The following is a 13197-nucleotide window of genomic DNA, read 5'->3' on the forward strand; positions in this document are numbered from 1 at the left end:
CGATCCATATCCCAGCCGGCGTCGGAACTTGACCGGGGTTGACCCACAGCCCCGCCCGGCCAGCTCCGTCCCGACAAATCGGCCACGATCCCGGTCTCCACCGAGGGCTCGCAAATTCTGCCCCACGAGAGTCATGCCTACACAACCTGATTTTCCGCATTTGGCCTCCACAACAAGCGAGCACCTCAGCTCCTGTTCCAACGGTCTATTAGTCTAGTTGGTTAGGACGTCGGATTCTGATGATCACCATCGTCTCTTCCGTAAGCCCAGGTTCGAATCCTGGATGGACCTTCATTTTTGGCCCTGGCGTGATGGGGTTGGTTCTTCTCTCTCGGCGACTCAATGACAGGTATTTATGACATGAATTCTGCCGGCAGGAATCTTCAGATATGACTAAAATGGATGCGTTGCGTTTGTATGTATTCTATTGCATAGTTGACGGAACGCATACCGCGTATACGGTGTTATGAAACGGTCTGGGTGAGGCCATTCAGCGCCACCATATACGCCGCCTGGAACAGAGTTTTATTCTTTCGGAATATTGAATGTTGAATGGGTACTCGTTGAGCATGGCGAGATGTTAAATAGACTGAGAAATCAGGGTGGCTGCATTCACTGTAACCGCGTTTGTTACGAAAGGGCGCTGTTGGTTTACGATAATGCACTAATACCCATGGGAGGTGTCCGGAATGGTCGCCTCGAAAACTCCATATTCGTTGATTACCGTCGCAGTCGAGGGTCATTTCTTCCAAGTCCAATCTATGGAGTACCAAAGAACCGGCCATTCCGCGATGCATCGCCTCAGAATACGGGGTACCGGGACCGAACCGAGGCCCCATGAGGCAAAAGAACCCTTCCAGAATTCCTGATTCCAGCGGCAAAGCCCGGTCTGCAGGGACTCTAAACCGGGGTCAAGGTTCTGCTCGCCGGTTTGCCGAGCACCGCGTTGTGGGGGCATGGACGGGTTCATCTCGTATCGCGAGATCACCACCGCAACCTAAATTGACGCCTCTAATAATAGAGTTCATGTGGATTCGAACATTCGATAAAAAGCACGCGAGCGACGGCCAACATCATGAGTTGGAGAGGTTCAGCAGCGTTGTTGCTCAGTTTCGTCGCCGTCAACTAATCACCTCGCTCGCCTTTGGGCGGCTTCCTATCGTTAATCATGCATGTTCCCTCGTTCTTGGGTCTCTTGACCTCTTGTCTTTCGTTATGTTCCGTCTCACTCGCCATCCCTACAGAGCGCCGTGCGACCAACGACAGCTCCGCCGATGTTCAGACGTACTTCAACCTCGACGGCGCCGCCCACGGCGATAAGTCCAAGTCCCTGACCGCCGACGGCTACCGCGTCATCTCGCTGAGCGCATACGGCACGGCCTCGAACGCAAACTACGCTGCCGTCTGGGTGAAGCGTGAAGGGGACCCCTTCGAAACCATCTACGACGCCGACGAATCCACCTACAACTCCTGGTTCGACTCGTGGAAAGCCAAGGGCTACGTCTCGACACACGTCTCCGCCACGGGGCCGGCCGGCAGCGCCGTCTTCGCGGGCGTCATGGAGAAGAAGGCCAACACCGCCACCAAGTGGGCTCAGGTCTGCGGCATGACATCCCCCTACGCCTACGAGAACGCGACCGCCGGCGTCCCGATGCTCATCAAGGACTTCCGCATGTACGGAACCCCCGCGGACCGAAGGTACTGCATCCTCGGCCACGAGAACATCGGAAACCAGCTCTCCACCATCTTCTACACCACAAACTACTCCATCGACTACCCGGAGGTCTACTCCTCGGAGCTCCAGAAGCGCTTCTGGCGCCCCGCTCACCTCTTCGTGTCGGACGACCACGTCATCACGCCGCAGTTCGTCGACACCGAGGTCGGCGAGTGGGTGGCCAAGGACGGCCTCACCGGACCCGAGCTCGCCGCCGAGATCAAGACGCAGAACGCCCGCGGCCTCCACCCCATCTCCCTCCACGGCGGCGTCTCCGGCGCGGACGCCCGCTTCGCCGTCATCTTCGCCGAGACGGACGTCCCCGAGGCCCGCAAGTGGTCCGCCACGGGATCCATCACCGGCTTCCAGGACAACGACTTCGCGACGACGGCCTTCGACTCGACCATGCAGACCTGGATGAAGAAGAACGGCGTCCGGCAGGCGCAGATCGCCGTCGCGCTCAACGGCACCGCCATCGCCGAGCGCAGCTACACCTGGGCCGAGGCCAACCGCGCGGTCGTGCAGCCCGACGACGTCTTCCTCCTCGCGAGCGTGAGCAAGATCTTCGTCCACGCCGCCGTCTTCAACCTCGTCGAGGCCGGCCTGCTCAACTACTCCACCCCGGTCTACCCGCTGCTCGGGTACGAGCACCCGGCCGATCCGCGGGCGAACGACATCACCGTCGACCACCTCCTCCGCCACGCCTCGGGCTACAACCGCGACAAGTCCGGCGACGTGGCCTTCATGTTCCGCGAGGTCTCCTTCGCGCTGTTCAACGGCACCCGCGCCGCCACGCTGCGCGACATGATCGAGTACCAGCTCACCAAGACGCTCGACTTCGACCCGGGGACGGACTACTCCTACTCCAACTACGGCACCATGCTGGCCTCGTACGTCGTGAGCAACGTCACCGGCGTGCCCTACCTCGACTTCCTCAGGGACAACGTCCTCGACGGCCTCGACGTGAGGCTGTACGAGACGGCGGCCGCCAAGCACGCCGACGACCGCGTCGTGCAGGAGAGCAGATACACGGGCTACGACCCGGTGGACCCGGACGCCTACCGCAAGGTGCCCGGGCCGCACGGGGGCGACGGCGCGATCAAGGAGGAGTGCGCGGGCGGGTTCTCGCTGGCGGCCAGCGCGGGCTCGGTCGCGCGGTTCATCGGGTCCCACGCCGTTGCCGGGACCGGCGGGCGCGCGGTGTACGCCGAGCGCGACGGGACCGTCGTCGGTGCGAGGGCGTTCGCGTCGAGTCGGCCGGATGTGGACTGGGCGTTGACGCTGAACACGCGGGAGTATATTTCCGAGGCGGAGTTTGATGATTTGAGATATTGGAAGATACCCTTTGTTTTTGAGGATCTGAAGCTAGCATAGAATGGTTGAGGGGTGGAGGGAAGTAATACAAAAATGGCACAAGATTGTGAATGGATTTCACTGGAGAAGTGCTGCGTCTTAGCATTTACGAAATCTTACTAGCGATGGAGGCATATGCAACGAGCTCCTTCAAGGCCTCCCTGTGCTCTCGTTCAATCACATCGGCATGATGGGGAGACCGGGGTGTGATGGAGCAGGGGAACGGCAGCGGACTCGAGTTGAATCCGTCAGAGCACGCAAAACTATACAACGGTCAGCCTTTGCTGGGACATGAAACAAAACGGGACTCACATGTCAACCTCGCAGTCTCTACCCTTTTCGTCTTTGGCCGGCTTCACTTCGAAAGCCCACAGCATGCGCGCAATGTTGATCGCTACCGAAGCAGATCCGAGGTGCATCCCGGGACAGATCCGCCGGCCCCAGCCGAAGGCGCTGTGGCCGAACGTCCCGGGGTACTCCCGCTCCTCCAGGAACCGCTCCGGTTTGAACTCGTGAGGCGCGGGAAAATCTGCCTCGTTGAGGTGGACTAGAGAGACCGTCAGTGAAGTCAGAGGCGGGTTGACATTGAGGGATGCTCACGGCTCCAGAGGGGCGCGATGATCGTGCTCCCCTTGGGGATGAACATGCCCTTGTACACGTAGTCCGCGGTGCTGGCGTGCGGCGTGCCGCCGAGGACGGCGACGGGCCTCCAGCGCAGGGTTTCCGAGGCTATCGCGCGGACGTATTCGAGCTTGTCGAGGTCGTCAAAGGTCGGGAGGCGGTCGCGGCCGACGACTCTGTCGAGCTCTTCCTGGGCGCGGGGGATGAAGCTGGGACCGAACTTCACGCACGCGAGGAGGAAACTCGCGAGTGACCCGGCGGACTGCAGATATTAGATGGACGAGGCAAAGAGAGAGGAGAGGTCAGGCGGCTCACAGTTTCAACGCCCGCGCCGAACGGCGAGCCTGCGGTGTAGGCGATCTCCACGTCCGACATGCCCAGATTCGTCTGTTCTTGCAGGAGATGCTTTGCGAAGCACTCTGGCGCCACGCCTCTGGCGACCTTGTCGCGGACTTCGTCCATGAGCTCGGTGTAAAGTTGAATATCCTTCTGTCTCTGCTTCAGGACCTCGGCTTTCCAGGGGGCGAGGAAGCTTGGAACGTGTTTTAATGCCGGATACCTCTCGACGGCGAACTTGCCGGGGATGCTGTGAACGGTCATCAGATGAGCTCTAAGCGGCTAACGAGTCGTGGTCATACTTGACGGATGTCAGCCGGCCCATCGACTCAGCGTTACGCCGCACCACGATGTCCGTCCTCACGTCCTCGACCCTCCGGCCGTAGGTCACCGTCACGATGACCGACGCCGCATATCGCTCGAGGTGTCTCCTAAACCCAGCCGGATCCGCCAGGAGCTCGTGCATGAGCACTTTCGACTCGAGGCTCTGGACGGGGCGATACGACTCGCTCTGGCGCTGCATGAAGCCGCCGTGGAGGAGTTTCCGCCAGCGCCTCCAAAAAGACGAGTACGGCGCCATCAGCCCCCTCATGCCGCCCGAGAGGAGCTCGCCGCCCATGATGAAGCGCGGGCGCGAGGAGAAGATGGCGCCTTTCTTCTCGAGGAGGTCCCATGCGGCCTGCGCGGAGCCGAGGATGATTGTGGGCGTCGGGCCGAGCTGGAGGTAGACGACGTCGCCGTATTCTTTGCTCAGCTCGTGGAACCAGAGCCAGGGCTTGGAGATGCCTGTTCTGATGGTCTTGGGGCCGGGCGGGAGCTGGGAGCGGTGGGAGTAGAGTTTCCATTCTTGTTGGAGCTGGGAGGGTGGTTAGCGGGTCGTGGTGAGTGAGTCGTGACGGGTAAATGGTGAAGTCATACCCGCGGAAATATGAGGGCAAGGTATGAGATGGCTGTGAGAGCGGCTGCCCAACCTAATATGCCCACGATCATCTTGAACTGATCTTGAGTTGATCTTTAGCTGAAGAGTGGTGGAAATGAACGGGGGATGACAGATTCATCAATAATTATTCTGAAAATTGACTGAGTTTGAATGAGGTCCATGAGCATCAGATGAAACTACCGAGGGCCCGAGGTCATCAGATCTCTCAGTTGCAGTCCGCGTCTTTCGCAAATATCAACTGCCGATATCAGCCAAACTTCACAGTAAGCCACCCCCACCGATAATGGATCTTCCAAGGTCGCTAGACAGGGCATTTGAATCCTCTCAGAGTGGAATTGTGAGCAGCTCGCTTCTTATCGTGACGTGACAGGTTCGAAACCCCGCAGTCCGAGTTGCAGGTGGATGGCGCGGGGAAGCGAGCCTGCGCGTTGACTCTGGGGTTCCCCCACACTCATCTGCTGACAAGGACCTTACAAACATTGCGTTTGTAGACGGGTAATAATACCCATTATTGTAATATAGCAGTTGTAGCAATGAATTAGTGAAATGTCGCTCGCATTTGGTGAACTTTGTGAGATTGTTGTATTTCTGGTTATTTTGGGTTGGAGTGAGTTGTGAACCGCTGTGAACCCTCATCATGAAACCCAACAGTTCTGCGTGGCTCAGCAAGCCGTTCTTAACATCCATTCTGCTGGGAATAGGAGGTTTCCTTTACGGATAGTAAGTTATTTACATCAGCTCTGGTTCCACCCGCCCTGACTGACCATCACCAGTGACTCCGGAATAATCACCCCGAGCCTGGCACTCAAGTCTTTCTTGACGTATTTCGGAAACCCAGATGCCCCCCTCAGAGGTGCTATTGTGTCAGTCTATCAAGCAGGAGGTACGTAAACATCAGAAGCCCATGGGCGAAAGAGAAATGAACCGAGAACAGCCTGGCTTGGAAGCGCATCGGTGGGCATCACCAGTGACCGCCTCGGTCGACGGCGGGCCATCGCTTTTGGATGCATCTGGGGCGTCATTGGCGGGGCGTTGATGGCTGGTGCTGCTCACGTTGCAATGCGTAAGTCCCAAAGATGACTTCATTGAAAGGGAGAATCCTGGCTAAGCTTCTCAGTCATCATGGGCCGTCTTCTGGTCGGGTTTGCCGTGGGGACGATCACAGGCGTCGCTCCTGTGTTTGGTGCCGAAATCGCCAAGGTTTGCCGCTCGTTCATGTAAGAATATCAATCCACTGACATCCATGGCCTTAGACCCACGAAAGAGCCAGAATCACAGCTGTCAACCAGATGAGTCGGGCTCCCCTCGAATGCCACCCACTTCCCCTTGAGGCTAACCTCACGCAGTGGTCGCCTGGGGCTTCTTCGTCGCCCTCTGGACCGGCGTGGGCGAAGGCAAATGGCACAACCCCAACCAATGGAGACTAGGCTTCGCGATCCAGAGCATCCCCGCCCTCATCCTCGGCGTCGGCGTTCTCTTCCTAAGCGAGTCGCCCCGATGGCTCTGCCTCAAAGGCCGCCACGAAGAAGCCGAGAAGGCGTTCCGGAACTACCACCACGACGGGGCCAACGACGAGTGGTGCCGCGCCGAGTTCACCGCCATCCAGGTCAACATCGCCGAGGAGCTGTCCGTGCAGGGCCGGCTCTCGTGGGGAGACCTCTTCAGGACGCCGGCGTTCCGGAGACGGCTCTTCGTCGGGTCCTTCGTCTGGGCCGCCGCGATGCTGTCGGGTATCTCGTTCGTGCAGTACTACCAGACGGCCATCTACGCCACGCTGCAGTTCAGCCAGGACCGGCAGCTCCTGGTCAGCGGGCTCTACGGGTCCGTCGCGCCCGTGGCCTGCCTCGCGTCGCTGTTCTTCGTGGACCGGGTCGGACGTAGGAAGATTCTGGTCGGCAGCTCGTCGCTGCTGGCGGTGTGCTATGCGATCATCACCGTCCTGGCGGCGGTGTACCCTGCGAGGCCCGGGTTCCCGACGAACGAGGCGGCCCAGCGCGGTCTTATCGCCTGCATCTTTGCCGTTTCGGCCAACTACTCTGCCCTGCTGGGTCCGATGACCTGGATCATTCCGTGAGCACCCCGGGTGAGGTCTGAAGATTGCAACTGACGGACCTTTCACAGACCAGAAGTATTCACCACGGAGCTCAGGGCGAAAGCGAACGCCATCGTCCAGGTTATACACTACTCCATCAGTCTGGTCATCACGCAGTGCTCGCCCATAGCACTTGCGGAGGTTGGATGGAAGTACTACGTATGTGAGACCGTGATTGACGAAGGAAGCTGCTCATTCGTCATTCAGATCCTTTTCATTCTAACTAACGCCATCTGTGCGGTGATCTTTGCTTTGTTTTATCCGGAAACAAGAGGTGAGCCTGCATGAGAAGGGGCCAGAAACATTGTCTAACCATGGACAGGTAAATCGTTGGAGGAGATTGATGAAATCTTTGGCGATGTCAAGGTCGTCCGAACTGCTGATGTTGACCTTGCTGAGAAGGCGGGTCTCGAAGAGGTCGAAACACGCAGATCGCGTACGAATGAATGAGCAGGCAAAATAATCTCGAGCTATCCTGGGCTGTTCGGCAAAAAGAAAAATAGTCTCACTTACACTAAGGACCATCGGCTGTCGCAAAGCCGCAGACCCTAGTCAACAGCTTCACATTCATCGGCAGCGACATTGGCGCATAGAGTAGACATGCGTTTGGTAAAGAAAGTTCCAATTTGCATGTTGATGCGCCATTGCTTTACAATGTCTTTCTTCGTCCTGGTGATCAGCATGAAGCAAGATTCCCGGAAACGGCGTCGCACTCTGGTGAGACACGGGTCGTACCTGATGCGGAAGCAGACGAAAACTTCAGCAACTACCCACCAAGCGAAATGATCTCAACTACCTTTAACCATAAGTGTTTCTGAGGTATTCCTGCCTGAGTATTATGAACATTGACTAACGCATACTCGTGTATTCACCGCTGCTGTCGTCAGAATCCATCTTTCAGGATGGTCAGGGTGCGTTATTCCCTCCAGCATTTGGTCGAAAAGTACGACACGAGAGAAGACCCGACGGCCCTGCAAAACCTCATCAGAGCCTTCAGAATCATCCAGAGGCTTCCACACGAGCACGAGGACTCATTCTTCACCATTGCCGGATACCACGGCGAGCCCTTCGAAAAGCAGGACCAGGCGAGCCCCAAGTGGTGGGGAGGATATTGTCAGCATGGGACGGTCCTCTTTCCCACATGGCATAGAGCGTATCTCCTGCGTCTGGAAGAAGCCTTGCGGAATGCCCTGCCAGAGGCCGATATTGCACTGCCGTTCTGGGACGAGTGCCGTGCCTTGGAGAGCGACGACGACCCTATTCCCTGGGTCTTGACGGCGCCGACTTTCGACCTGGACGGGGAAAATGTGAATCCTCTCTACTCATACAAACTTCAGAAATCTATTGGTGAGAGTCCGCGCGACGGATCGAAGACACCACGATATGCGAAACCGGCCGGCTACGAAACAGTCCGTTACCCTCTCTCGGGTCTGGTCCAAGAGCAGAAAGCAGCCGAAAGACACAACTCCTCCTTCACAGACCCAGCATCGAACGCGAGGATCCTCAACGACAACGTCAGGGCATGGCTGCACGGAAAAGTCGAGATCGACACCCACGACGACACCTCGACCCTGCCGGACACCTACTCCGTATACAGCCGGTACAAAACGTGCCTCGAGGCGCCTAACTACACGGTCTTCTCCAACAAGGAGTCCATGGCGCAGTACATGACCGAGTCCCAGGAGCAAGGGCTTCCGTTCTACGGCGTGGCCATCGAGGATCCGCACAACGCCATCCATCTGGCCGTCGGGGGCTTCTTCGAGAAGAACAGCTACAACGCGAACCCCATCCGCGGTGCTAATGGAGACATGGGGGAGAACGAGACGGCTAGCTTCGATCCCATCTTCTTCCTCCACCACGCGTTTGTCGATTACATCTTTTGGACGTGGCAGCGCCGGAGGGGACTTACTGAGAAGGGTAGTTTGTCTGTGACGGCGGGCTATGATGGGACGGTGAGCGGTGGGAATCCGGTGTTCGCGACGGGCACGATACTGGACGTGGACAGTCCGCTCGCGCCTTTCATGAAGCCCAACGGGGATTTCTTCACTTCAAGAGACGTGACGAATATCGAGGATCTTGGGTACACGTACGGAGAGGGCTCGTTTGATGAGTTATCGTCGACTATCCCCGCCGCACCATCTTCCCGTGTCATCGCTGCCGTTGCGCGAGTGACGGGCGTGAGCCGGTCTGACTATAACGGCTCCTTCGTCATTCACACTTCTGCCATCATGCCTGACGGAAATGAGGTTCGTGTTGGCCGGGATGCGGTGTTGAGTCGTTGGGACGTGGCCCGATGCGGAAACTGTCAAGTCCACCTGCGTGAGCAGGCATTCATACCCATCACGGGGAGTCTGATGAGACTGCTTGGCGTTCATGATGTGGAACAACTGAAAGAGAGGCTGATCGTTCGCTTGCAGACGCGGAATGGAAACGTTTCTGTATTACCCCAAGTCGAGATTGGCCTGCCTCTCTCACCCTCGGTGAGCCGTTATCTGTATCCCAGACTATAGCAAACGCCCTGCCGAGCTGTCCGAATCCCATCCCAGATAATTTCTGATTATATCTTTTACATACAATGCTTTCGCTGGTTTTCATCCCTACGTCGCCCACTCTGGAATTCCTCACACCCCCCGTGAACGCCGTCGTTCAATGTTTCAGCTCGTAGCTCTCCAGATACGGCATGGGTTTGTACACCGGCGGCGGCGGCGAGAACTCGATGTGCTCAACATACGCCATCTCTTCGTCCCTCGTGTGGCAGCACCGCGCGACCCGGCTCCTCCGCACCGCCTCGAGGTGCTCCCGCACGCACGCCCGCCGCAAGAAGACGAGAAAGACGGCCCCCGTGAAGAACGCCATCGTCGAGACGCTCAGAACCTCCCACGCGACGGCCCACCCCGCGAGGTAGCCGGGCAGGTCGTGGCGCCAGCGGCCGTGTTGCATGCAGGCGAAGCCGGCTATCTGGAAGGTGATCCAGGCGAAGCAGTAGGAGAAGACGGACTTGCCGGCCCTGTGAGGGAGCGGCTTGACGGAGGGGTTGAAGAGGAAGAAGACGAGGGAGCCGCTGTGGGCGAAGAAGAAGAGGAGGGAGAGGGCGATGACGGCGGTCTGGCGGGGCGGGGAGAGGCTGAAGAGGAGGGAGAGGACGGCGCCGGATGCCAGGCCGGTTATAAGAATGAGTGTGCCGAGGGTTTGGCAGAGGCTCATGAGACTTTGTCGTTTTGGTTGTGGTGTTGTTGGCGTGGTTCGTCTTGTGTTACTGGTTGCGGATGTGTGTTGTCCATGATGTGACCAGCAAGCTCTGCAAAACCTCTTGTTGGGCATGGTGACGAGGTTGGCTGTGCCAGTTGTGGGTGAAAAGCGTGCCGGTTGAGTTGAGTTGCTCATCAGGAGAAGTAAGGATATCGCGAGCTACGAGAACAAAAGACTCGTCAGGCATGTATTGATATTCGGTCAACTTCAGCCAACACCCTCAGGCTTGACGCCTACTTATGTTCATCTTGAAGAGCACATGAATGTCAAAGTTTAGACTTGGAATAAGTCTTGGAGGCGGGAGGCTTCAGGAGAGTTCATCACAGTTCGTGAGGCGTCGATGTCTCTGGAATAGTGCCAACTCTCCGTAACCCTGATAGCAATCAGATCAATACTTTCTAGTTATGAATATTATTGCAGAAGAGTTGAATACCGTCTCGCAACTGTTAGGGAGATCAGCTTAATTCGTATGCTTAATTTCCAACAACGGAAGTCGTGGTTGTTGCTCGTGTGCATCTTCGAGCCTCCGAATAGCCATGGCTTGCCGTCTCACCGCCAGACCGCAGACCTCGCACGGCCGAACACCGCGGCCATCCGGTTACCACCAGATCACAATCCCGATCGTCTCACGAGACCTCGGACGTCGGCGGCCGCATGCGACACGAAAATGGCGCTCGTCCTCCCGCGTGAGCCGTGTGGCCCGCCCGCCTCCGGCTTCCCCTCCCGCAGTCCGACCGCGGATCGCGCGACCATCTTCTCCAAGCAGCTTCCCCTCTTCCCCTCTTCATCCGTGCAGCTTCGAAACCCCAAGCTCGAGCTCAGTCTCGAGCTGTTCAGTCCAGGCTTCACCCCCACGCGGTGCTTCTCGCCGACGTGGCTCCGTCCATCTCCGCTCCAACAGGAGCTTCCAGAGCTAACCGAAGCTGTGCATGCCGGGTACCCAGCTTCAACTTGACACGTTTGCTCGTTTTCGTGGTTGTCCGCCAGCGGGAGAGACACAAACTGCATCTCAGAAAATGGCCCCGCAGGACCAGACTCCAAGTTCCAGCCAGTGAAGCAACGATGATGCGAGGCCTTGACTAATGTGCCTGTTCCAGCTCAAGGACTGGGGTGTTGGCGGTGGACTCTGTGGAGCCTTTCCAGGTGGTCTTGGCCGCAACCATGAAGTTGACAAGTCTTTAGCGTGGTGTTTTGGTGTTGTACCGGCTTACCACGAGCTTCAATCTGTCATAGTCTCTAGGTGAGATAAGACTGACATGCGAGTTGCTTAACAAATCTCACTTTGTTTTTCGGTGAGAAAACGCTTGGATTATCATTCCAAATCAGGCTGGTTCCCGCCAAGTCGCTCCCGCAGCTCTTAGCCGCAGCACCAAGCAATGAGAACAACATCGAGATGAGCTGTCCAAGCCGCATGTGCAGTTACACCGCAGATGGGCATTACTCAGGTACATGTCGTCTACATGCGGCCCATCCGGGTCTCCATCAAAACGATTCCCAAGATCCACCATCGTGCGCCCCCTTATCCATGTTCGTCTCCATGTTCCCCCATGTCAACTTCATTCATCAGATTGCTGAGTGAGGTCCCGCCCTCCCTTCTTCCATTGGCACTGGCATTGGCATATCAATTGATTAGCTCCGGCGTCAGTCCGTGTGCCTGATCAATGACATCAGCGGGGTTGAGGAATGCCGTCACGGCCGCTTCGAAACCGAAAAAAAGCTACCCCTCCATCATGCCACCATAATGCCCCTCCATCGAAACCCTTGCGAGCCTTTCTATCTTAAGCCATCACTTCTCGCGCCGATCTGTTTTCATCCCTCTCTTCTTCTTTTCTTTCTTTCATCCAACAAAACTTTACTTTGATACCCCTCATCCTGCCTGCATACCTTTTTTCTTACCCCTCAACTCCAAAACAAGCCGTCGCCATGCCTCAACAAATTCCCACCGCCTCCCGCCTCCTGGACCTCTTCAGCCTCAAGGGCAAGGTCGTCGTCGTCACCGGCGCTTCCGGACCCCGCGGCATGGGCATCGAGGCCGCCCGTGGCTGCGCCGAGATGGGCGCCGACCTGGCCATCACCTACTCGAGCCGCAAGGAGGGCGCCGAGAAGAACAAGGCCGAGCTCGAGAAGGAGTACGGCGTCAAGGTCAACATCTACAAGCTGAACGTCAGCGACTACGAGGACGTCGACAAGACCGTCAAGCAGATCCTCTCCGACTTTGGCAAGATTGACGCCTTCATTGCCAAGTATGTCCTCCGTCACCTCTCCCCACGTTCATGACAGTTACTGACACTCATTCCCTCAACAGCGCCGGCGCCACCGCCGACTCCGGTGTCATCGACGGCTCCAAGGAGGCCTGGGACCACGTCATCCAGATCGACCTCAACGGCACGGCCTACTGCGCCAAGGCCGTCGGCGCCCACTTCCGCGAGCGCGGCACGGGCTCCTTCGTCATCACGGCCTCCATGTCCGGCCACATCGCCAACTACCCGCAGGAGCAGACCTCGTACAACGTGGCCAAGGCCGGCTGCATCCACATGGCCCGCTCGCTCGCCAACGAGTGGCGCGACTTCGCCCGCGTCAACTCCATCTCCCCGGGCTACATCGACACCGGCCTGTCCGACTTCGTCGCCCAGGAGACCCAGGAGCTGTGGAAGAGCATGATCCCCATGGGCCGCAACGGCGACGCCAAGGAGCTCAAGGGCGCCTACGTCTACCTCGTCTCCGACGCCAGCACCTACACCACCGGTGCCGACATCGTCATTGACGGTGGTTACTGCTGCCGATAGATTTCATTTTAGAGCAAAGCGTTTTGGAATTTTTGGGAGCAACAGGACATGGTGCAGGGTATGAAATGGCTCTGGATATGATGTTATGACTTGTTGGATAAGAAAC

At 57.5% G+C, this 13197-nt stretch overlaps 7 protein-coding genes across 7 annotated transcripts; 5 read left to right on the plus strand and 2 right to left on the minus strand.

Annotated features, from left to right (window-relative positions):
* Positions 1-1168: 1168 nt before the first annotated feature.
* Positions 1169-3088, plus strand: CkaCkLH20_09487 (uncharacterized protein; the record flags this gene model as incomplete). Its single annotated transcript, XM_038892202.1, has 1 exon — positions 1169-3088. One exon carries the CDS (start codon positions 1169-1171, stop codon positions 3086-3088), a length of 1920 nt encoding a protein of 639 aa, XP_038742438.1.
* An 85-nt stretch (positions 3089-3173) lies between these two features.
* On the minus strand, positions 3174-5014 carry CkaCkLH20_09488 (cytochrome P450; the record flags this gene model as incomplete). The annotated part of the gene is made up of 6 exons (XM_038892203.1): positions 3174-3330; positions 3380-3614; positions 3668-3950; positions 4004-4274; positions 4327-4880; positions 4943-5014. The coding sequence occupies 6 exons, from the start codon at positions 5012-5014 to the stop codon at positions 3174-3176; spliced, it is 1572 nt and encodes a 523-aa protein (XP_038742439.1).
* A 587-nt stretch (positions 5015-5601) lies between these two features.
* CkaCkLH20_09489 (uncharacterized protein) lies at positions 5602-7506 on the plus strand (the record flags this gene model as incomplete). Its single annotated transcript, XM_038892204.1, has 9 exons — positions 5602-5684; positions 5738-5847; positions 5899-6027; positions 6082-6164; positions 6218-6257; positions 6311-7034; positions 7086-7215; positions 7264-7330; positions 7379-7506. 9 exons carry the CDS (start codon positions 5602-5604, stop codon positions 7504-7506), a joined length of 1494 nt encoding a protein of 497 aa, XP_038742440.1.
* A 452-nt stretch (positions 7507-7958) lies between these two features.
* CkaCkLH20_09490 (uncharacterized protein) lies at positions 7959-9566 on the plus strand (the record flags this gene model as incomplete). Its single annotated transcript, XM_038892205.1, has 1 exon — positions 7959-9566. One exon carries the CDS (start codon positions 7959-7961, stop codon positions 9564-9566), a length of 1608 nt encoding a protein of 535 aa, XP_038742441.1.
* A 136-nt stretch (positions 9567-9702) lies between these two features.
* On the minus strand, positions 9703-10260 carry CkaCkLH20_09491 (uncharacterized protein; the record flags this gene model as incomplete). Its single annotated transcript, XM_038892206.1, has 1 exon — positions 9703-10260. The coding sequence occupies one exon, from the start codon at positions 10258-10260 to the stop codon at positions 9703-9705; it is 558 nt and encodes a 185-aa protein (XP_038742442.1).
* A 712-nt stretch (positions 10261-10972) lies between these two features.
* Positions 10973-11260, plus strand: CkaCkLH20_09492 (uncharacterized protein; the record flags this gene model as incomplete). The annotated part of the gene is made up of 1 exon (XM_038892207.1): positions 10973-11260. One exon carries the CDS (start codon positions 10973-10975, stop codon positions 11258-11260), a length of 288 nt encoding a protein of 95 aa, XP_038742443.1.
* A 968-nt stretch (positions 11261-12228) lies between these two features.
* Positions 12229-13091, plus strand: CkaCkLH20_09493 (uncharacterized protein; the record flags this gene model as incomplete). Its single annotated transcript, XM_038892208.1, has 2 exons — positions 12229-12548; positions 12611-13091. The coding sequence occupies 2 exons, from the start codon at positions 12229-12231 to the stop codon at positions 13089-13091; spliced, it is 801 nt and encodes a 266-aa protein (XP_038742444.1).
* Positions 13092-13197: the final 106 nt, after the last annotated feature.

The sequence above is a fragment of the Colletotrichum karsti genome, assembly GCF_011947395.1.
Source record: "Colletotrichum karsti strain CkLH20 chromosome Unknown Scaffold34, whole genome shotgun sequence".
Lineage (NCBI taxonomy): Eukaryota > Fungi > Ascomycota > Sordariomycetes > Glomerellales > Glomerellaceae > Colletotrichum > Colletotrichum karsti.